General features: G+C 41.1%; 1 protein-coding gene across 12 annotated transcripts in view; it reads right to left on the bottom strand.

Annotated features, from left to right (window-relative positions):
- LOC120369909 (ankyrin repeat and KH domain-containing protein 1) overlaps window positions 1-21,376 on the bottom strand; it is a 187,582-nt gene that overhangs the window by 145,701 nt on the left and 20,505 nt on the right. For all 12 annotated transcript variants that reach the window (XM_039483703.1, XM_039483708.1, XM_039483696.1 and 9 more), the window contains exon 2: window positions 17,278-17,431. Coding sequence is in view for 11 of the 12 variants with exons in the window: in XM_039483708.1 (XP_039339642.1) it covers window positions 17,278-17,431 (154 nt within the window). In the remaining variant the exon portion in view is untranslated. The remainder of the gene's footprint in view (window positions 1-17,277; window positions 17,432-21,376) is intronic.

Genomic DNA, 21,376 nt, shown 5'->3' with positions numbered 1-21,376 from the left:
TAAAGTGCTTAAGGAAAACCAACTTTGGAGTCTCTCTGGTTCTCATACAGTTTCCAATTTTTGTGTGCACTAGGCCAAATGATAAAAACAATCACTCACAGTGTCTTTATTTTCTCCCAGGGTACTGACTTGTAGCTATTAAATGATGGAAATACCATCTTTTTCATTTCTTCATTGGAATAAATTACTTCTGAAATGCACAAACCCATTTAGAACGTAAGCCTCTTTATATTCAAACACCAATATTTAGGTTGTAAATGGAAACTGGAACAAACAGATCAATCACATATGCTTGGAAAATGTACAGTGTTCAAGTATGTAACACGCTTCTGGAGTATTCAGATTTTGCCAACAAGTAACTCCAGTTCGACAAAAAAAGTTTTCTAGCTTCCCTCCTATACTTCAACAACTGAAAAGCATTAATTCCTCTGCACTCAAGTCAAAAACCAAAACAAAGAATTACTTCTATAGCTACCTGCTACTGTACCGTACAGTACAAACACTTACAGGGCAAACAAGTGAAGCAAATAAAATACATTCTATGGAAAAGGTATTTGGCTCCAGAGCAACAGTTACCAGAATTTTAGCTGTATGTCTCCAAAATGAAGCAAAAATCTTAACATTTTTTTCTCCCCATGTTTAACTAAGCCTAGTTTCACATAAAAGTATTGCTTCCAAGACAGAACCAACAATTTACCCCCTACTGGCAGATTCTGCAACTCTTGTGTAAGTTACAGCAACCATTTATTTAACAAGTGTACATTAAGTCTTCCCATCAAAGTAGCTGCTCTAAGGCTTTGCAGAGAACGCTTTGAGCTCCAAGTAGCACTGTCCTAGTAAAGCAAGTTTTAACCTTGAAGGAATATTGTTTTTTTTCATAAAAGGATTTTCTAACTAATTTTTTCTTAACCAAATGTAGAATAAAATATAAAAGTGAGCATCCAAATGCTCAAGATATTGTCACTGAAAGACGTATCAGCTTTCCTGCAACAGTGTGCCAGAATGTGTCCCTTCAAGAGAGATCTGAACAGAAACAGTGTTAACCCTTATCGAGTCAATCTTAAAATTATACCTGATGCATATTTACAATGGATTTGTTATTAGACATCAAGAAACACACATGTTCTGGCCGATATGGTTATTCTAAAACAGTGGTCACCAACCGGTCGATCATGATCAACTGGTAGATCCTGGAGCCTCTGCCAGTTAATCGTGATCTCCGGGCCGCTACAAGTCACTTCCAATCCTGACCAAGTAGTCCTGAGTCCCTCCGAGCTCGCCAAGCGCCGCTCCAAGCAAATGAGTCGAGAAGTTAAGCTCAATCCAGCACAGTTGGGCTCAGGCAGGCTGCCTGCTTGCCATGGCCCCACACCACTCACAGAAGCAGCTGGTACATCTCTGCAGCCCCTGGGGAGCCGGGGGGGGGCACAATGCTGGGGCAGGGGCATCACACTGCCGCCTCCGCCTCCCCCTCCCCACCCCGGGACCACAGAGACCAGCAGCCAGACATCTCTGGGAGCAGCATGGTGCCACGACAGGAGGGAAGCCTGCCTGAGCCCCACTGCACCGCTGACCAAGAGCTGCCTATGGTAAGCACCTCACGGCCAGAGCCTGCACCTTGCACCCCCTCCCACAGCCCCCTCCTGCACTCAAACTCCCTGCCAGAGCTTGCACCTCTCACTTCTGCACCCCAACCTCCTACCTCAGGCTCAACCAATGCACACTCCACAGTTGAGAATACTACTGATTTGTGACAATCCCTAAAGGATTTTAGATCTATAAACCACAAATGACACTACTAAAAAGTAAAACTCATGAAATGTCCAGTGGATTCTGAGATTAGGTGCAGTGTGACCATATAACCCCTGCACCCAAACGCCTTCCCAGAGCTTGCACCTCTCATTCCTGCATACCAACCCCCTGCCCCCTCCCACATGGTGAACCCCTCAGCCCCAGCCCAGAGCCTGCACCCTCTCCCGCATCCCAACCCCCTGCCCCAGCCCGGTGAAAGTGAGTGAGGGTGGGGGAGAGCGAGTGATGGAGGGAGGGGGAAGGAGTGAAGGGGGCGGGACCTCAGGGAAGGGGCAGGGTAGATCCTGGGTTGATCTTAAATTCAAAAAGTGATCTTGTGCGTAAAAAGGCTGGAGATCAGAACTTTCTGAAGTTTTAGAACCATGAAGTCCACACAATATATTGTATGTCCAGATTGGGTAAATTTACAGATTGAAACATATTCCTGCAAAGCAGCATTTTGATTGGAAAACTAGAGAATCTGAGGGCTGCAAACCATGATCTCATTGTCCAAGTTAAGAGTCACTACTAAGACTGACTTTTCCCTCAGCCCATTGACCTTTATTATGTGCACAGAGAAAAGGGTAGGGAGGGAAAGGTATATACACCATAATAAGAAGTTCCATTTTACAGAGATTGGAACTTTTTGTCCTAAACCTTCTTCAGTACCTACTACACAAAGATTCTGAGAGGCAAAGAGGTTTGAGAATACTCAGTATTAATGGCAGGCAGACCACCAACACTGAACATTCACATACCTCTTTGCCCCTCAGAATCTTTCTGTAGTAGATACTAAAGAAGGTTTAGAACAAATAGTTCCTTGTATAAACAATGACCAATCCAATCATTTCCACACTGAGCCAATTCACAATTACTCAGGTCTAGAACAAAGCACTGCTAGGCTATGTCTACACTACACACCTTTTAGCAACACAGCAGTGCCGCTAAAAGATGCGGCATGTAGCTGCTCTTTGTTGGCAGGAGAGCACTCTCCCACTGACAAAATAAATCCACCCCCCAACGAGAGGCGGTAGCTTTGTCAGTATAACTTTTGTCATTCCCTGGGGGGCAGGGGGGAAAATGTGTCTGTCACACCTCTGAACGACAAAAGTTTTACCAATGATATGTCTGTAAGGCTTTGCACTGACAGCTTCAGATCACTGCTGTCATATCTCAGAGGTTTGACACTTAGGGCTTGTCTACACCACGCAGCTTTTAGCAACAAGTCAGCGTGTGTAAACGCTCTTTGTCAGTATACTGTCGACACTTTTGCCGATAAAATACTCCCAGCCCCACGAGCAGTGTTAACTTTGTCAGCAGAAAGCGCCACTTGCATCGGCAAAATTTTTGACTTTCGCAGGGGGGCTTTTTTAAGTACCCGCGAAAGACAGAAGTTTTGTCGACAACTTCGCAATGTAGACATACCTTAGTGCCCCTTTCCCTAAGGAGTTAGATTATGATTATAATCAAAGTACCGTTTGTGACTATTGAGACTTATGAATGCAGGAAAAACATACAATTAAAAGATGACCCGATGTTTTAATTCTGATACAAGTTCATTATCATCTGATATCAGGGAGCAAATAAAACAGGACTATAAATAAAGTGCTGGTCATGATGTGCTGTGCCTCTCTGGAAAGCAGATGAGTAGTTGCCAGGAGAACAGTTTTCTGTTTATTTACAGCATCTGCAAAAGCACTGGTGTTTAAAAAAAAATAAGGGTGGGGGTTGAAAACCCTAACATAACACATTACTAGGACCACTGAAAATTGATATTTGTTCATTCTTCCAGAAAAAAATCATCCCCATAACTGACTACTATTAGAGGAGGACAAGGACTCAGTCTTGTAGAAACAGGGTCTGAGTTAAGTTTAACTAAAATGAAGACAAAATTCTCTTTATTAACTGGAATTAGAAGGAAAAATAGAGTTGCTTGTACTTTTAAAAAAACATTTTAAATGTAATTGCAGTGAGAGCCAATGGCACAGAGTTATATTGTGCTTACAAATAGCTACTAAACACTTTTACAGAATGGAGAAAGGCAGTGAGATTTATATTCTGCAGACAGTGTTTGTCTAAGGAGTTTGCTAGCTTTAATAATTCAGTACAAGATATCCTAGAAACAGAGTGAATATTGCTATACCTTAAAATGAAGAGAGACGAACGACGTCTTCAAATAAAAAGTATGCTGAGAAAAGCAGATTCTTGAGAAAGTTACCATAGTTAAGTTTAACATTTCAGGTTGTGGGGTGGTTGTTTTTCAAAAGGCGGAAGCTTTAGGACTATTCCAACATCTCAACACCTTAACTTTGCTCGATTACAAGAAAAGAGTATACCATTACAGGGTATACTCATTTGAGCATTACAGCTCAAATTTACTTTTGTGTATTACATATATTCTACCAGTTTATGGTTACAGGAGAAATTTTAAATTCTCTTCAAAGGAGCAGCTTAGTGAAAGGGGCTCCCATCAAAAAAAAAAAATGTAGCCTTTGGAACAGAAGCACTTTCCAAATATTGATGTTAATTTGATTTACACCAGAAAAGGCCTATCAGATTAGAAACCTATAGCATTTAATCATGCAGAAACCTGTAAACTACTTATGTTTATGATAGTATGCTTACAAAAATAAAAGATTAATGATACTACATGCAAGAGACTTCAGATAGTTTCTGATACAATAAAGCAAACATTTTAAAATATCACATACCATATATTCCTTCCCACTCTGAATCTTTAGATAGTGAAGAGAGAGAATGAACAAGTCACTATAAAAGATCAGTATCTCAAAAGGCAAAAGTATTCAAGGTACAATCAACAAAAAATAGTAGAGTATCTTAATTGTATAGCCCCAGTATCCAACAGAACTATAATTAGAATTAGGCCTACCAGATTTTTATTGATAGGTACTGTCATTATTTAGTTGCTTCAAAATATATAGTTATTTTAATTCAAACTACTCCCTCACAGAACACAGGAGTACTGTATCACAGAACAAGCTGTAAAAATGATATTTTTGTAAATTAGTTTAAGCAGATTTCAGAGTCATTCTTGCAAATAAGATGTGTTTCTAAACTGCCAGGAAGAGCTACTACACACTTCTGCACACTGCCAATTTTGTATTGTAAGTTGCAGTTTAACTAAACTTCAGTGTGCACTGGAATTACACCACCATCTAACGCTCAATAAAAGTATTTCTGCTATACTGAATTTCCCCCCCTCCATCATGCCACAGATTTAAAATTTGTAAAATAAATTTGAAGATGGATTTTTTGCACAAGTGTGTAATACCAAGCAAAAATAGGACCTTGGAAACACTGCCAAGGAGTGATGCACTTGTCCAATTACTAAGTCAATTCTCCATCAGTGAGGGCATGTTCCAATCTCTGTTCATGTTACTGCTAATATCCCTTTCATTTTAAGTATGTACATTGAGTAAACTGGAACAAATACATACATTGTGAATTTAAATTCAAGTCATTTTCTGATAGAATTTATTGTGAGCAACATCCTAATAGTTAACATCTACTTTCATTCATCACGTATGGAATAAATTTTCAATTGCAGTGTCTTTTGTTCTTTAAGCTCAATTTTGCATCAAGTCATTAAAATAAATGCAAGCAGAAACTACAGCCTTGCAAACAACTGAAACGTCATGGGCATTTGAGAGAGTCTGGATAAGCAAGGAATCAATCCCTAGAGATCTCACTTAGTAATTCCCACCTACTTTGACCACCACTTTCAATGGAATGCTGCTTCAACCCAATTAGGGCCTGATTTTCAGAAGTGCTGAGCATCTATAACTTCAGTTTTAATCAGTGAAATCTAAAGGTACTCATCACCTTTGAAAACTCAGATTCTTGTGCAATATACTATCAAATTTATCTTGCCATGATTAATACTCAGTGGCTGGCCAACTGATCACTTTCTCCAAAATATTTACTGAATTCTGGACTGCAAGTCTTAGAACATTACTGACCTCAAACCAGCATGCTTACTACCCTATCTCCCATCCCCCACCCTCCCCAATCCCAGCAGGTTAGGTTTATCTGACAAGATATTTTTGTAAAATTAAGTTGACTGCTATTTAGAACCACTAAATATTTTCAATCCATTCTTTCAATTTGACCTTGGACAGAAATAAAACTAGCATGTTTGATTTATGCTTCCATCTATTCATTTAAAAGATGGAACAACATGGGGCATTCTGTGCCCTCCCTACCTGCCAAAATATAGCCAGCCCATGTGACATAACTGTGCTCTTCATTCCCACCAAGACTTACAAACACCATCAGGCATTGATTGCCCAGCCAACTATTGAATTTAGACAGAATTAATGGACAACTAGCATTAAAAAGAGATTGGTGTTCTACCACTTCTGACTACCTCTCAACATAGATAATATGATCACCATATGCAGATCTGCCAAGAGCTCTAGAAGCTACAGAGGTCCCCATACCTGTTTTTACAGATTCCCATACATCCTGTTTTGCAGCTTTCTCCTCTGATTGATTACAGATATCTCTGAATTCTAATCTGGATTCATATCAAACTTGTATGTCAGCAGCCAAAGAACCTGTCCTTAGTTGAACAGATTCTTTGTTCCCCCTCAAACAAAATTTCTAAGTTTCCCCACTAACTTTCTTACAATAGAGGCCTCTAATCTCTTCCTACAAGGACATGGCATAGATGGGATTTCTGAGGAAGTCAACCATGAAGTCCTACTGGTCACCTTACTAATAAGGTTCCAACATAATTTTATACAAGCTTGGCTTCACACTGTTTAGTACCTACAGTACATGCATGAATACTACTGGATTACCAGTCCCGGTTAAAAGGTTATCAACCAAGGAGATCATACATTATATTGGCACCAAGTTGACAACATACCATTCAGTTCTGTTTCCTTGAATATAAACAGCTATGTAGATCAATAGGATCCCATTCCATCACTTGCCTGTGTAAGTCCTCAGCAAGAATTCAGGGGTCTGAGGTGCTAGAGGTGAACTGATTCCTTATCCACATTTACTCCTGCATGTGTTCAATGCTTGATTGTCAGCACATACTTTTTACAAGTTTATTTTGAGGGAGGAAGCAAGCAATTTTTGGGAAGATGTCAGTCATTTAGGCCTCATGCACAGAAGATTTCCCAAGCTGGATAACAGTTTTCAGCAACTTTCTGCATATAGTTTCTCACATGAGACAAACTGATAAATTGTTTTAAGAGTTTGTTTTAAGTATGAACTTCTTGAAATGTTTCCAAATTACAGAATTTGTACACTGTAAATGTGGTTTTGATTACATATTCCCATTTAGGATTTGCCCCAGTCCTACTTTCAAACCTAATTTATAATCACAATTTTTTACTCTAGCCTTGTCTTGTGTAACAAATCTTTCAATTAAGACTTTCAGTCTACAGGATCCCAAAGGGCTTTATGAATTTTACAAAGCTGATTACAGATACACAGTTTCCTACCTATTGAAGTAGGGTGGAATGTAGCAGTTTAATCTAGGTCTTCTCCTGGCATCCCTCCTAAAATTCTGCACAAGGAATGCAGTAATGAATTGTACCTATTAACATATGGTACATCAATGGTTTATTCCTTTTAATTAGGGTCCCCATGTAAAGATTTTAAGTTCACAGAATGTTCTATGGAATTTGGCATTTTGCAAAACTGCTGTAGAACTCCATGTTTTGGGTGCCGAATCTGCCATTTGGTTGCAACCAGGTGCCCCAACATTTTTCTCACATTGCCCCCCAAAAACCTTGGTACCTCCTCTTTCTGTGCTACTTTCACCACAAGAAGGCCTGCATTACATAAGCAACACATTCACTTAGCCTGCTGCCCCATAAAGGGGGAGACAAAAAATGAGAACAGCTCTCCTGAATTGTCAGGACCACCCTGAAAGCAGAAGTTAAGAATAAGCTGAACAACTATGGGCACTGGACAGAGCTCTGTCCCACCCAGACTGAAGTATGATGGATTAAGGTAATATGGATTCAAATATATAGCCCTAACAACTACATCACAACCCTACCATGCCCCTCCCCTCATCCCAAACTAGGTGCTGTGGTGGAAAGGGGCTCCCTCCCTTCCACCCTCCAGCAGCTGGTACTATTCCTACAAAGACCCTAAATATCCAGCCTTATTGGAGTTCCATAAAAGATATTACTGCACCTCCATAGAGGAAACCACAATTATGAAAAACCAACAAGTTAATTAAATTAACATTGCAGAGGAATGGAAGATTTGCTGCTGCAGAATTTGATTCCATTATGTTTAAGTACTCAAGGCCTTGATTTTAATGTAAAGTGTGCATCTGGGTCCCCAAGTGTCTTTCCCTTTTCAGGGTGTGTTTTTTTTAAGCTTCAAATCTGTTCTTGCTGTGCTATTAATAGTCTTCTAAAGTGAAGGAAAACTATTGAAAGATTTCTCTGGTTTAGGATTACTTCCCAGCACCAGAACCTGATTATTAGTAAAGTAAGCCTTGTTTCTTAAAACTTTTCAAAGCATGAGATAAGACAATTTGTATTTGGTCCTAATGAAGCAGAAAGCGTAAGTTATCTGGTTTAACAGACTTAAGTTTTTAAAATCAGTTTTTTGGGATGTGATCCAATCATTTAAGTACTATTTAACAAAAATATTGTGGAAAATGCTTGTTAATTCTAATTAAACAGGTTAATTTGAATGACCTCAGACCTCTGCCTGGAGAGGTAGGGGTGGGGAGAAAATCAGCCATGCTTTGAGACGAGTAAATAAAAGCTTTTTTTTAACATGGCAAACAGGAATACTCTTGCACTGGAAATTTTATTTAAGGCTTCCATAGCACTCAGAATCCAAAACCACCACATTTTCAATTAAAGCTTCTAGGAACTGTGCTCCTATCTGCTTAGGAAAGGTAAGCTAAAGTAAAACAGTGAAAGACTCCTGAAAATAAATCTCTTTATAAAACCAAAAAAACCACACAACATTCTAGATATACGTACAAGATTCTGAAACATTAACAGATACTTTTAATTCAACTCAGACCCACCAACCAGCATAGATATGATCCACTTGTCACTCAAATAGAAATGGGAGCATTTACTCAGGGATTATGACTCTTTGAGGATGCAATGACCAAACAGATTAACTGAAAGAGTAATCACCTGACTAAACATCTCTAGCATTTGAATCATTAGCCTTTCAAAAGGAAAAGTCATCAGGACATAGGTCCCAGAATCAATAATGAGCATGCCTATATTAAGTCCTGAGAGCATCCATGGATTTGGGAGGCAAACTAGTTCTGCAAACTACACTCAACAAGACAAATCCAGGAATACAACTACAGACTTATCAGTGCATATTTTCCTCACTATTTTGTGGTACATAGTAGAAAAAGGACAGGAGAGATTAACGAACTTCAGACACTACCAGTAAGCAAACATACCTGACCATTGCACTTGACTCTCCAGCTGCTTATGAATCTGGTGAGCAAGCTGGTATCACAAACAGGTCTACAGCAGATAGAACCCATATGAACAAGGACAACAACACTGAAGGCCCACTACGCAGGAAAGATACATCATTTCAGCAACAGCTGAACTGTGTGTGCCTGCACTGATTCAATGTTCCATGCTGTCCAATCTATACAGCACAAGGCCTTGAAATACAGTAACTCCTCGTTTAATGTTGTAGTTCTGTTCCTGAAAAATGTGACTTTAAGCAAAACGATGTTAAGCGAATCCAATTTCCCCATAAGAATTAATGTAAATGGGGGGGGGGGGGCGGGGGTTAGGTTCCAGATAAATTTTTTTCACCAGACAAAAAACTATATATCATACAGATATATACACAGTATATGTTTTAAACAATTTAATACTGTTCACAGCTTTGATGATTGTTAAGCTTGGCTGAGGTGGTGAAGTCAGAGGGTGGAAGAGGAAGGTACATTTCCCAGGGAATGCCTTGATGCTAAATGAACTAGCACTCGGCTAAGCCCTCAAGGGTTAACACATTGTTAAATGTCGCCTCTTACACAAGGCAGCACAAACACGAGCGAGGGGGAGACAGCGACAGACGCACACCTTGTGTGGGGGAGAGAGAGAGAGATGTGCACTGCCCCTTTAAGTAAGCTGACCCACTCTTAAGTGCATTGTCTTTTAAGTGGATCAGGAAGTTGAGACAGCAGCTGCTGCCCCAAGCTCTCTCTGTCTCTCTCCATCCATGTCCCCCTCCCCTCCCCCCGCTCTATATGGAGAAGGGGTAGAGCAGGGTGCAGGAGCAGGGAGACACCCTGACAATAGCCTCCCTCCCCCCCTTTCCTCCTCTCACAGCAAGCAGGAGTCTCTGGGAGCAGCTCCAAGGCAGAGGGCAGGAGAAGCACATGGCAGTGTGGGGAGGGACAGCTGAACTGCTGGCAATTGATAGCCTGCAACTGATAGCCTGCTGGGTGGCTGCATCACAGGGAACTTAGGGGAAGCTGATAAGGGGGCTGCTGGTCCACCCAGGTTACAAGCCCGCACCAGCTAGCTGCAACGGGCTGCTCTTCCTGCAAGCAGCGGACAAAGCAGACAGCTGCCAAACGACATTAGAAGGGAGCATTGCACGACTATAAACAAGCATGTTCCCTAACTGATCAGCAATGTAACAAGGTTAACCGGGATAACTTTAAGTGAGGAGTTACTGTAGACTGGTAATGCCAGCAGGAAGCATTTTCCTCCTCCAGGATTTAAGGAAGAGAACAAAGCAGTACACCACTAGGCAGTATTGTTTAAAATCCATGGACACATGGTTTGGAAGCCTCACGTGAAGGTAGAAAGATTTGGTATTTTTATCTAAACCCGCCAGAGAAATGTGAAACCAAGTAAGAATGTGTCACCAGCAGTGCTAGTTCCTTTCAGCCCCCTTCAAATTAAGCTTTTTACCATCAAGCTACCACACAATATTTCCTTTAGTTTATCCTAATGGTATTCAGTTTTTTCAAATGTAGATTCAAATACTGAGTAGTATTTAATTGAAAAAGTTTCACAAAAAAATTTCTTAGTACTTCTAGCACCTTACATCTTCAAAAGGTGAAGACAGAATTAACCTTCACAATAGTGCTGTGAGGTGGTGTATATGTATACACTATTCCCAAGTTTAAATGAGAAAAAATAGTTTAACCTGCTCAAGGCCACAGTACAAGTTAGTGAAAACCAGGAACAGAAGCCATATATATCTCGACTTGGTCCCACACTCAATCCACTACATTATGTTATGTCTGATGACTATCCTCTGCTTTGGTACAAAGCTCAAATTTCTGCAATCAACCACATTTTAATTTTCATACCTAGATGTACAGGGTAATATTTAAGCAGAGTATTCAAGTTAAAGTTCTTGACTGGACATGTTTAAAAATACATACTAGTAGAAGATGTTTCACCCAAGCACTAAACTGAAAATATGATAGATTTCCCCAGGGGTTATGTACTATGCTCACTGGTTCCCCCCAGTGATTTCTCCAGTCCAGTTTTAAGTTTGCTAAGTGATGGAATTTCCACTTCATTAGACAACAGAATAATACTGAAGTCTGTATGAAAGTGTTTCCCTAAATTTAGCCTAGTTTTCCTTTGTTTAATGCCGTCTCTTTATGTCTTGTCCCCTTAAACTATCACTTTTACCATTTAATCTTAGTTTTATGCTGTTATTCATCACCATAGCATCTCAGCATGTTCCACCTAAAATCAATATCAACAGCAAAGTTCCTAGTGGACTTCATGGAGTCCAACACTTCTCCCTTTATAGGTTAAGCTCTGCTTGGGGTAGGGGAAAATAAGAATGGCATTCAAATTGCAAGTGTCACAACGGAAAGACTCAAAGTTTTGCAATGTCTCCTAAAGTGGGTTAGGCCCTAAATTCCCCTCATCTCCTCTGCAATACTGTTCTCTAGGCCAGATCCCCGAGAGAGAATGCTGTGTCTCCAGCTCTAATAGCCTCCTTTCTGGGCTCAATTATGTGCCTGTCCAAGAGGAGCACAGCTTTCTCAGTGGCTCATAGATCAAAATTCAGTCTGTGATGTAGCTGGTTTCTAATCCACTAATTGCTTAGAAAATTAGGACCAACTCCTTAATTTTGGCATTGGAAGTAGACTAGGAACCAGTGGATTAATCTGAACATAGGCCTGATATGCTCATGGCAGTCTGAACCAAGAAGAAATAACTCCAAAATAATTCTCCCTTCTTAGTGATCACATCTTCCAAATACTTTTGATTTCCTTTTGTCTCTTCCCTACCCTTCCTCGTTGTTCAGCTAAGCACCACCTATTACAGTTGTCCAACACTTCCCTTCATAAGACCCTGTTTTAAGTTGCTTAAAACTTTGCCATAACTAGCCATTTAGGCTGAACTTTTTCATGCCAGGAGTCTCTCTCAGACTAGTTTGTTTTTTTTTAAAGTTTCAGTCAAAACAGGTCAGCCGTTTCTGAGAACAAGGTTAAGGAAAATACGCTTATTTGTTTATTCTAGTAACCTTTTCTTTCAGAAGCTATAGGGTCTCCATGGTTTAGAGTGGGGACTTGAAATTTGGCAGGGAAGTGGCCTTTGTGTCAGGGATGTGCTTCGCTGTTCCTGCAATACTGCCAAAATTCAGCAAGCCTTTGTAAAATTTCAGTGTGCACATATTCAGAGATTTAGTTTAGCATCTAAAAGTCTCTGAAGATTCCATCCTCACTGAGCATGATCCTGCCATTTACAGCTCCTAGTGTGGACCAAACTGTGCATATGCCATCCCCACAGAGTGTCAAGTATCAGAGGGGTAGCCGTGTTAGTCTGGATCTGTAAAAGCAGCAAAGAGTCCTATGGCACCTTATAGACTAACAGAAGTTTTGGAGCATGAGCTTTCGTGGGTGAATATGATGAAGTGGGTATTCACCCACGAAAGCTCATGCTCCAAAACTTCTGTTAGTCTATAAGGTGCCACAGGACTCTTTGCTGTTTATACATCCCCACAGAGTGGCTGTACGTACTCCATACTCTCTTGGCTGAAGTATGTACAGCTACTCTGTGGGGATTGGTATGCTAAGGCCAAACTTTGCCAGTAATTATACCTTGGGACCAGCTCAGCACCAGAACTGAGAGCAGGGAAGGAATTTGTCTCCCCTGTGCTCTCAATGACACACCTGCTAGTGTGGAGCAGCCTCTCTCAAATGCATATAGGACAAGTGTGGGGGCAGGGGAGTAATTAGAAAACAAGGAACCTGGGACTGAAGCTGGGAGAGAAAAACTGACCATCGTGAATGGGGGGCATTGAGGGGGAGGCATTCTGTGTATTGGGACTGGATGAATAAGGGGACTGGAAGCTTGAGGGGCAGGGAATGAGGTAAAGACTGGGAGTCTGGAGGCAAGATTGGGACTAGAAAAAGCACAAAGATCAAATGGGCAGCTGGGAGAAAGGTCTGTCTGGATAAGGAGACAGATCTGTCTGCCCTGGCTGCCAGTCTGATAAGGAGCTGAGGGTCTCAGGAAGAGAACTGGGACCAGAAGCCAGGAAGGGACATCACAATGTATATACTCAAGGGGGCCAAATTAAGTTGCACAAGCATTTCCTAAGTTTTGATGTCTGATGGCTTGTTAAAAGCCACATAAGCAGAGCATGGAGATTGCAAATTGAAAAAATAAAAATAAAAAACCACATTCAGGGCCAGCTCCAGGCACCAGCGCACGTCCAGGTCTTCGGCTGCGGGTCCCTCAGTCCCTCTTGGAGGGAAGGACTGGCCACCAAATTGCCGCTGAAGAATGAAGCAGCGTGGTAGAGCTGCTGCCAATCGTGGCTTTATCTTTTTTTTCCCTCCCCTTTGCCACTTGGGGCAGCAAAAAAGCTGGAGCCGGCTCTGCACAAATGGCATCCTACTGATTCCCTACTGATGAACCATGTGGTGATGAACACTCGGAGCCACTTGAACTAGTAGAGTATCTGATAGCAACAATATATTGTCATCTACTCCAGCACTGGAGGGGATGAGACTTTTGCAAGTGGGTTTCACACATATTGGCTGACCAACAGAGGAAGGGCGACACTTCAGAACTGGCAGTTCCCTGAGGAGCAACAAAATAATTACGGGGTAAAAGTGACTTATAACAAGATTAGCAGAACTAAATTATAGGCAGGCCTAGTAGGAGCACCTGTTAAGGGTGCTTGACACTTCCCATAAGACCGTTTTCAGTTGCTTAAAACTTTGCTGAACTTTAATAGTTTGGGTTGAAAATTTCCATGCCAGGTGTCTGCCTCAGAGAAGTTTTGGGGAAAGGAGCTAAGGTAAAATACATTGAATTGCCAATTTAAAAAGTCTGACCTTTTCTTTGAGATGCCTCAGCCACTCCCGTACTAGAGAGCAGAGACTTGAAATTTGGCAGGGAGATGGCCTTTGTGTCAGGGATGTTCTTTTGCTGTTCCATGAAAATCTCCCCAAATTTGGCCAATTTATAAGGCTGTGAGAACTCTGTTTGCACATACTCCAAGAATTCATGGCAGCTAAAATCTGAATTGTTGTCACTGTGCATGCTCCAGCTCTCAGTTCCTAATGTTGACCAGACTCTGTATGTGCCATTCCATGGAGTGACTGAGCATGTTCCATCCCATGGCTACAGGGTTGAAGCTCTTCTGGGTCCAAGTGGGACTGGTTACTGGAACTGAGAGCTCTGTTGTTCTCTTAATGACCCCAGTGCTAGCACTCTCGCAGGTGTAGGAGGAAGCCATCTGACTCAATTGCAGAGGGGGCAAAAGCCAGACCAGGGTATTGGATGAGAGAAAGGAGTATATTGTAACAAAGATCCCGGTGGGGACTGGAACTGGGACAGCAGGCAGGGATGGAAAGAGAAACTGGGGCTGAGAGATTGTGGGGATGTGTGTGTGGAGATGATTGAGACTGGTTGGACAATGAGTTTGGGACTAGGAGCTTAGGGTGGGTGGTGTGACCAGTCCAATGAGCAGCTGTAATGGAAACTCGAACTGACTGTGCAAGGAGACTGCAACTTGGATGAGAGGCCTGAGAAGTCTAGAAAATGTGACCAATGAGGGAAGGCTGAAGAAAATTGTTTAGTCTGGAAAAAAGAAGAGTGAGAGCGAACATAAGTTTTCAAGTACTGTACATAAAAGGTTATTATATGGAGGAGGGAGAAAAATTATTGTTCATACCCTCTGAGGATAGGACAAGAAGCAGTGGGCTTAAATTGCAGCAAGGGAGGTTAGGTTGGACATTAGGAAAAACTTCCTAACTGTCAGGGTGGTTAAGCACTGGAATAAATTGCCTAGGGAGGTTGTGGAATCTCAATCATTGGAGATTTTTAAGAGCATGTTAGACAAACCTCTGTCAGGGATGGTCTAGTCTAGATAATACTTAGTTCTGCCATGAGTGCGGGGGAGTGGTCTAATGACCTCTTGAGGTCCCTTCCTGTGCAGAGTGGACAAGCAAGGACAGTGAGTGTGGAATGAGGAGCCAGAGGTGGGGAAGAGAGAGGAGCGGGGCAGGTAACATGTTGGGGAGGAATAAGAGAAGGCTCAGACCACTAGAGAACTTCGAATTGTATTCCAAGTTTGTATGGACCTGTGTAGTCCCCAGAAATGAACAGTGCTTCCAGATGAAGTGTCCCTGCCTGGGGGAGTACAAAACAGAATATTTTACTTATGGCTTCAGGCTGCCTTTAGCTGTCAAGCTATATCCTTCTTTTAGAGTGAAGTATTCTAGGGTTTGTTTTAGAAATTATACATGTCCCAATTAAGAGAGAAGAAAAATTTCAAGTAAGAGTCATGACCCATTTTTTCCTACTATGGGTCAGGTGACTTAGCCCCTCCCCCCATTGCAGCAACATCTTGAAACCTGATCTGGCTTTTCAGAAGGTAGCATTTGTCTACCAAAGGAAAGCAGTTTCTAATAAAGGAAGAGTTATCTTAAGTCTTCTACTGTTTCCCACACTGCTTCAGATCCCCTACCCAACTTTCATTTTTTCCCCACTTACCATTCCCCATTCAAAGAGTTCTAACCATGCTTCTTCCAAGCACTATCAGAAATAAACAAGAGGGAGCGCTGGTTGACTAGAACTACTTTTATAGGTTAAGCTGCATTTTAAAATATGTTAATTTAAAAAAGTGTTAGCTGACATTACAATTTTTTTAATCTTGGCAGGGCCACTAACTTGTTCTTATGTTTAATCCTGTGAAATAACTTTGGATGCTACAAGTACAGGTGCAAACAAAAAGCTTATGGAACAAGAAGCTTCATACAACCAGTCATTCAGACCCCCTTCCCACTCCAAATATACACCCAGAGCAACAGGTTTCAGAAATCTTCAGGATGGATATAGCACTCTTCTCTTCTAACCCTCCTCTGGCATAAAGGGGCAACTCAAATGGGTCAAATATTTCAATTCCCGCGAGAGAGCCTTGGGACATTCTCTTCCACAGAGGCCAAGGGTTTGTCCATGAGACAGTTGTACCAGTTTTAAGTTAAATATGTTTAAGCACTATTTTAGTTGAACTAGTACAAAACCACATGTAGATACTCTGATCCGGTTTAAGTATGGCTTAGTTTATCTTAAGTCAGTAATGAATAGAACTAAGCTAAGCTAAAAGAAACTACTCTTAACCGAATAAATACCTACACAAGGTTTTGTACCACTAATTAAATTGGTTTTAAAAAACTTCACCTTTAAACTAGTGTAACTGCGTGGATAAAACTTAATGCCCCTTTTGGATATATTTATACTGGAATAAAAGGTGTATGCTGTTTTAAAAATATGTTAGCAAACATTTTAAAAACCAGTCTATAAACAAGGCAAGGTGTATTTTAGCAAATTAGCTAGTCATGGCATACCCTAGGCTTGCCTCAACCATCTAGCTTGTGTTGAAGTGTTTAAAATGTACCTTGTCCCAAGTACACTAAAATTTTAATAAGTCAAAATGTGCTAGCTATCATTTAAACACCTGCCCCCCACCCCTACCTTAGCCCAGTCTAGACATACCCTCTGAAGGAGATAGTAAGGGACTGTTCTCTTCTTCCCCAAGGCCAGGAGGGTCTGTCCCTAGGAGATGGCTCACAGGAATTCATGCTTATCTACAGATCTGGTGTTTCTGCTGCCTCGTGCCCCTTTCTCTGACTCTCTATTGAAATAATGAGTTCAGGATTATACATCACTACTCTGTGAGGGAAGGAGAAAATGGCAGTTTAGCAAACCAGTTTCCTTTCCTTGCTCCTTTAATCCTCATCCATAAAATTACTTTAACTCTTAGCCTGGTTGATGAAAAATGCCATTTACTTCACTTTATGGTTTCTTACGTTATAAATGAAGTAATACTGACCCAGAAAGCCTCTTAAATGAGAAACTATGAACTGTCACTTTTCTCAGACTCTCCACCATCAAAACACATTTTAAACCTGGTCAATGTTTCATGTGATCAAAAAATAACAAATGACTGAACTTGTGAAAGTAAAGCTTCCAGTTACAAGAAAATACTAGACAAACATAGTACCTGCTGCTTCTAGCAAGGCTTCTAATCTTGCTTGTGTTTCTGGATCCACAGTTCTTAAATCGGTGCCTTCTGCAGCACTTGATAAGAATAACTCGGATGTTGTTTTAAGCACTGGGTTATCCAGATCTTCTTGGTCCAAAATAAATGACTCAACCTGTTTTGAAGTTAGAGAAATAAAAACCATGAAACGTCAAACTACAAAAATACTATAACTTCATTATTTTCTTAAAAGGAATATTATAGCATTTTATTTTAAACAGTTTTCCTATCAAGCTTTTTTGTTAGAAAAAAATACTAGAACTACATCATCAAGCATAAGATTATGGAATTTAAAATGTTTTTAAAAGATTCTCTAGGTTAAAGGATTAATAAAGGAATAGAAATTTTCACCTCTAAATCACCTGATCTAATCTGGCCCAGATTAACAGTGGTGTTTATAAACTGAGTTTGTTGTCTCAGTTGAGTTCCTGAAACGGAGAGACGTCCTCATCAAAATCCACACTTAGGTCTTTTGTACACCGAGAGTTTTGCAGGTATAGCTATACCAGTATAGCTAAACCTGGCAAAATCCTCACAGTGTGAATGTAGTTATAACTGTGCTCTGAAATGATAAGCTATACTGGTCTAAATGGCACCCTCCTTAGGGCCTATACCTGCATAGCTCTGTTTGTTAGGGGTGTCAGATACAACTTTTAGATAATGTTTTCATACACCTTTAACAAACACAGCTACACTTATATAACAAGTGTAGATCAGGCTATATCTCCCTGTTGTGGGCTACCTTGGAGAGGCAGAGGATTAGACAAGATGAAGACTGCTATCCTACCACTCTATGCGTCTGTGGTTCTCAACCCACAGGCCACTTGCAGCTCAATCAGCACACAGCTGTGGCCCATGTGACATCCTCAGGGCCATGCAGGTAGTGAGTGTGTGTGTATATATGGTGGATGAGGCCCACAAAAAACATAGGGAGCTGCATATGCAGTCCACAGTGGTAAATAGGTTGAGAACCACAGCTATAGGTGATCTCTAGATAAGATCTGAGGGTTCTCCATTAAGGTCAAGGAGAGCTTTACAATGAAATATGGCCTTTATATAGCAGCAACTTAATTATCTGTTCATTACCCTATTGGTATATTCCTACTAAGTGATGTAGAACAGATGCTCACCTTACACACCATTGCTCTCGGCCCTCTTTTACCCATTCTCTTTTCTCTTCCTTCCAACTCTCCCAATTCCCACTCCCCCATTCCACTCTTCTAAAATGATCTGCAGTTAGATAGTTACTGCTTACAATTAAAGTGTCATCATTGGGGGTTTGTGTTAACAGCCCAGTGAGAGTCATGAGGACAGAGACGTTCATTATTCAAAACCATTGGTTCAGACTGTCTGCAGACTCAGTAACAATCATACAAGCAGAGTTTAACTGTAGGTCACAAGGGCTAGAAACTTTTTTAAAACAAAACAAAACTTTAGGTTCCACAGAATTTGATGTGCCATTCAGGCCATAATAAGATTGGATGGATAAAATGTTTGACATCACTAGACTTGACATTTTCTGTTAAATACATTTTCCAGAAAAGCACATGTTTACTGTATGTTAGCACAGTACTTTTAAGTGGTATGGTGTGCTACTCTTAGTGTCGATGGCAGCCAGCTGGTGTCTGTTCAAATAAAAGACAGCAGTTTGTCACCACAAGAATTTTAAGAAGCGCCACTTCTAGTTTAGCAAAAATACAGACCATACGCATATTATGATATACAGTTATGCTACTAATATTGAGAAAATGTTACTGTGAGCAAGAGAGTTGAGAGGTTAAGGAATAACAGCTTAGCAACTACATCCACATGAATGAAGTTGACAAGCCATTTATGACTCATCAAAATATATTCCTACACTAAGATTTTTCTGCTACATAACTCCAATTCCATGTTATGTTCACTTAAGGACTGGAATAAACAGGTTCCTGTTAGTCTCAGACTCTTCTTCACACTTATGAAATATACTCCTGTTTATAATGAACATTTTTGTTCATTATAAAAACCATTATGCCTTGGATAGGTGACTTAGCTAAATCAGAGCTTTGGCCTGAATTAAAATTCATCATTGTTAAACTACACCTCTACCTCGATATAACGTGACCTGATATAAGACAAATTCGGATATATAGCAGTAAAGCAGTGCTCCAAGGTGGGGAAGGGGCTGCGCACTCCAGTGGATCAAAGCAGGTTTGATATAATGCAGTTTCACCTATAACATGCTAAGATTTTTTGGCTCCTGAGGACAGCGTTATATCGAGGTAGAGGTGTATCTCCATAACTTGTAGGAAGAATGTCATCCTACATGTACTGTGGCTGCACAATAAAACCGATATATTTAACTTACTTCAATTATAGCCAAGAAGTTATGCACTGTATACTGATATTTCTTTAATTACAGACAAACTGATCTCCCTTTTGAAGATATACTAAACAGGATGAATGTTTTAGCTATCACTGAAGTGACTGTGTGCAAAATACCATGCATACTCAGCAAATCTTGAAAATGACTTTTTTTTTGGCAAGTTTGCCCAACCTGAACAGATAGGCTGACAATGTTTTGGGCAAAGATTGTAATAATTTATAGTTAGATAGGGAGAGATCAATCTATTCCATGGATTCTGCTCCATTCACATTTTGTTTCACGTGACTTCATTTTTGGCCCTCTCATAACGCATGACCTGGAAACAAAGGACAATTTCCTCTTTGACTATTGCCAGCAGACCAAACTCAGGGTTTGTCTACACTACAAAATTAAGTTGACGTAACTTAAGTCGATGTACAGACACCAAAGTAATTAAAGCAGTGGTTCAGGCCCACACTTGCTCCTTCTGTTGATGGTGCATGTCCTCACTAGGAGCGCTCCAACTGAAGTGGGACATTTTGGGACACTGACAGCTGAAGCCTGGCAGCCCTGGAGCTGACAGCCTCAACTGTAGTCTCAGGATTCACACCTGGCCTACCCTCAGCTGTCTCATGGGCATGGGCTCAAAACTGTGAGCCCCCACCCCAACAGCAAGAGCTGTGAGCCCTCACCAGGCTTAATTTCACAGTAGGGAGCCTACCAGCAGTGAAACTGACATTCTTGTCAGTTTCATGGCTGCTATGTCACATTTCGGATCTGACTCCAGCTGTCAGCCTGTGGGAGTCTCACAGCTGGAACCCCCTCAATCCCTGCCCTAGGCACTCTACTGCTAGGAGTTGGAGAGGAAATGTGAAATAACAACAGCTATTAAACTGACAAGAATGTCAGTTTCACTGGTGGTAGGCTCCCTGCTGTGAAATTAAGCCCCACACAGACTCACAGTTGAGGCTGTCAGCCCCTGGGCAAGGGGGGCTCCCGGAGAGGGATGAGGGGGAGTGGAGGAGAGCCCAAGAGGCAGCAACATGGGGAGGGGCACCTCACAGCTTGTGAGCCTGCGCCCCGCTGACAGCTCAGGCTGTCAGCGCCAGGACTGGGGGTGAGGGAGGGCTCCATCCAACAACTTACTGTTTAAGTAACAGTGTCTACACAGACACTGCATCACCCTAACTACATCGACATAGGCATTACACCTCTCATGGAGGTGGAGTTATGAGTTCAGTGTGGCGGGCCACTTACTTTGGCAGAAGCAGCACTGTAGTATAGAAATTGACATAATTAGGTCGATGTAAGCAGTTTTCTGTAGACTTAATTCTGTAGTGTAGACCAAGCCCCATTCCTATTTGCAAAGACAAGGGCCAGTAACAGCACATCTCCCTGCTTTGTTCAATGGCACAATACTTGTTCTTTGCTAATCTAATAGTTTAAAGCTCACCGTTTTACCTCTCTACACAGAAAGCACATTTTAGCTATGTGATCCTGTTCTGAATTGAAATCATTTCCTTCAGTTAAAATTCTTAACTGAAGTTAGTCACATAAGCCTAAATATGAACTTACAAGACAAAAAGTTACACAGTCAGACAGACTAGTAACTACAATTTCCAACCATGAACCAGATAGACAGGAAGTTTTAGATAAGAAAGAAGAGATTTAATATTGCTAAAATTTCTCTTACCCAGAATCCTTTTGTAGCCCATT

Source organism: Mauremys reevesii, linkage group 8 (assembly GCF_016161935.1).
Source record: "Mauremys reevesii isolate NIE-2019 linkage group 8, ASM1616193v1, whole genome shotgun sequence".
In the NCBI taxonomy this organism is placed as follows: domain Eukaryota; kingdom Metazoa; phylum Chordata; order Testudines; family Geoemydidae; genus Mauremys; species Mauremys reevesii.
The sequence above is the reverse complement of the archived record's forward strand: the minus strand, read 5'-3'. Positions and strand labels throughout refer to the sequence as shown.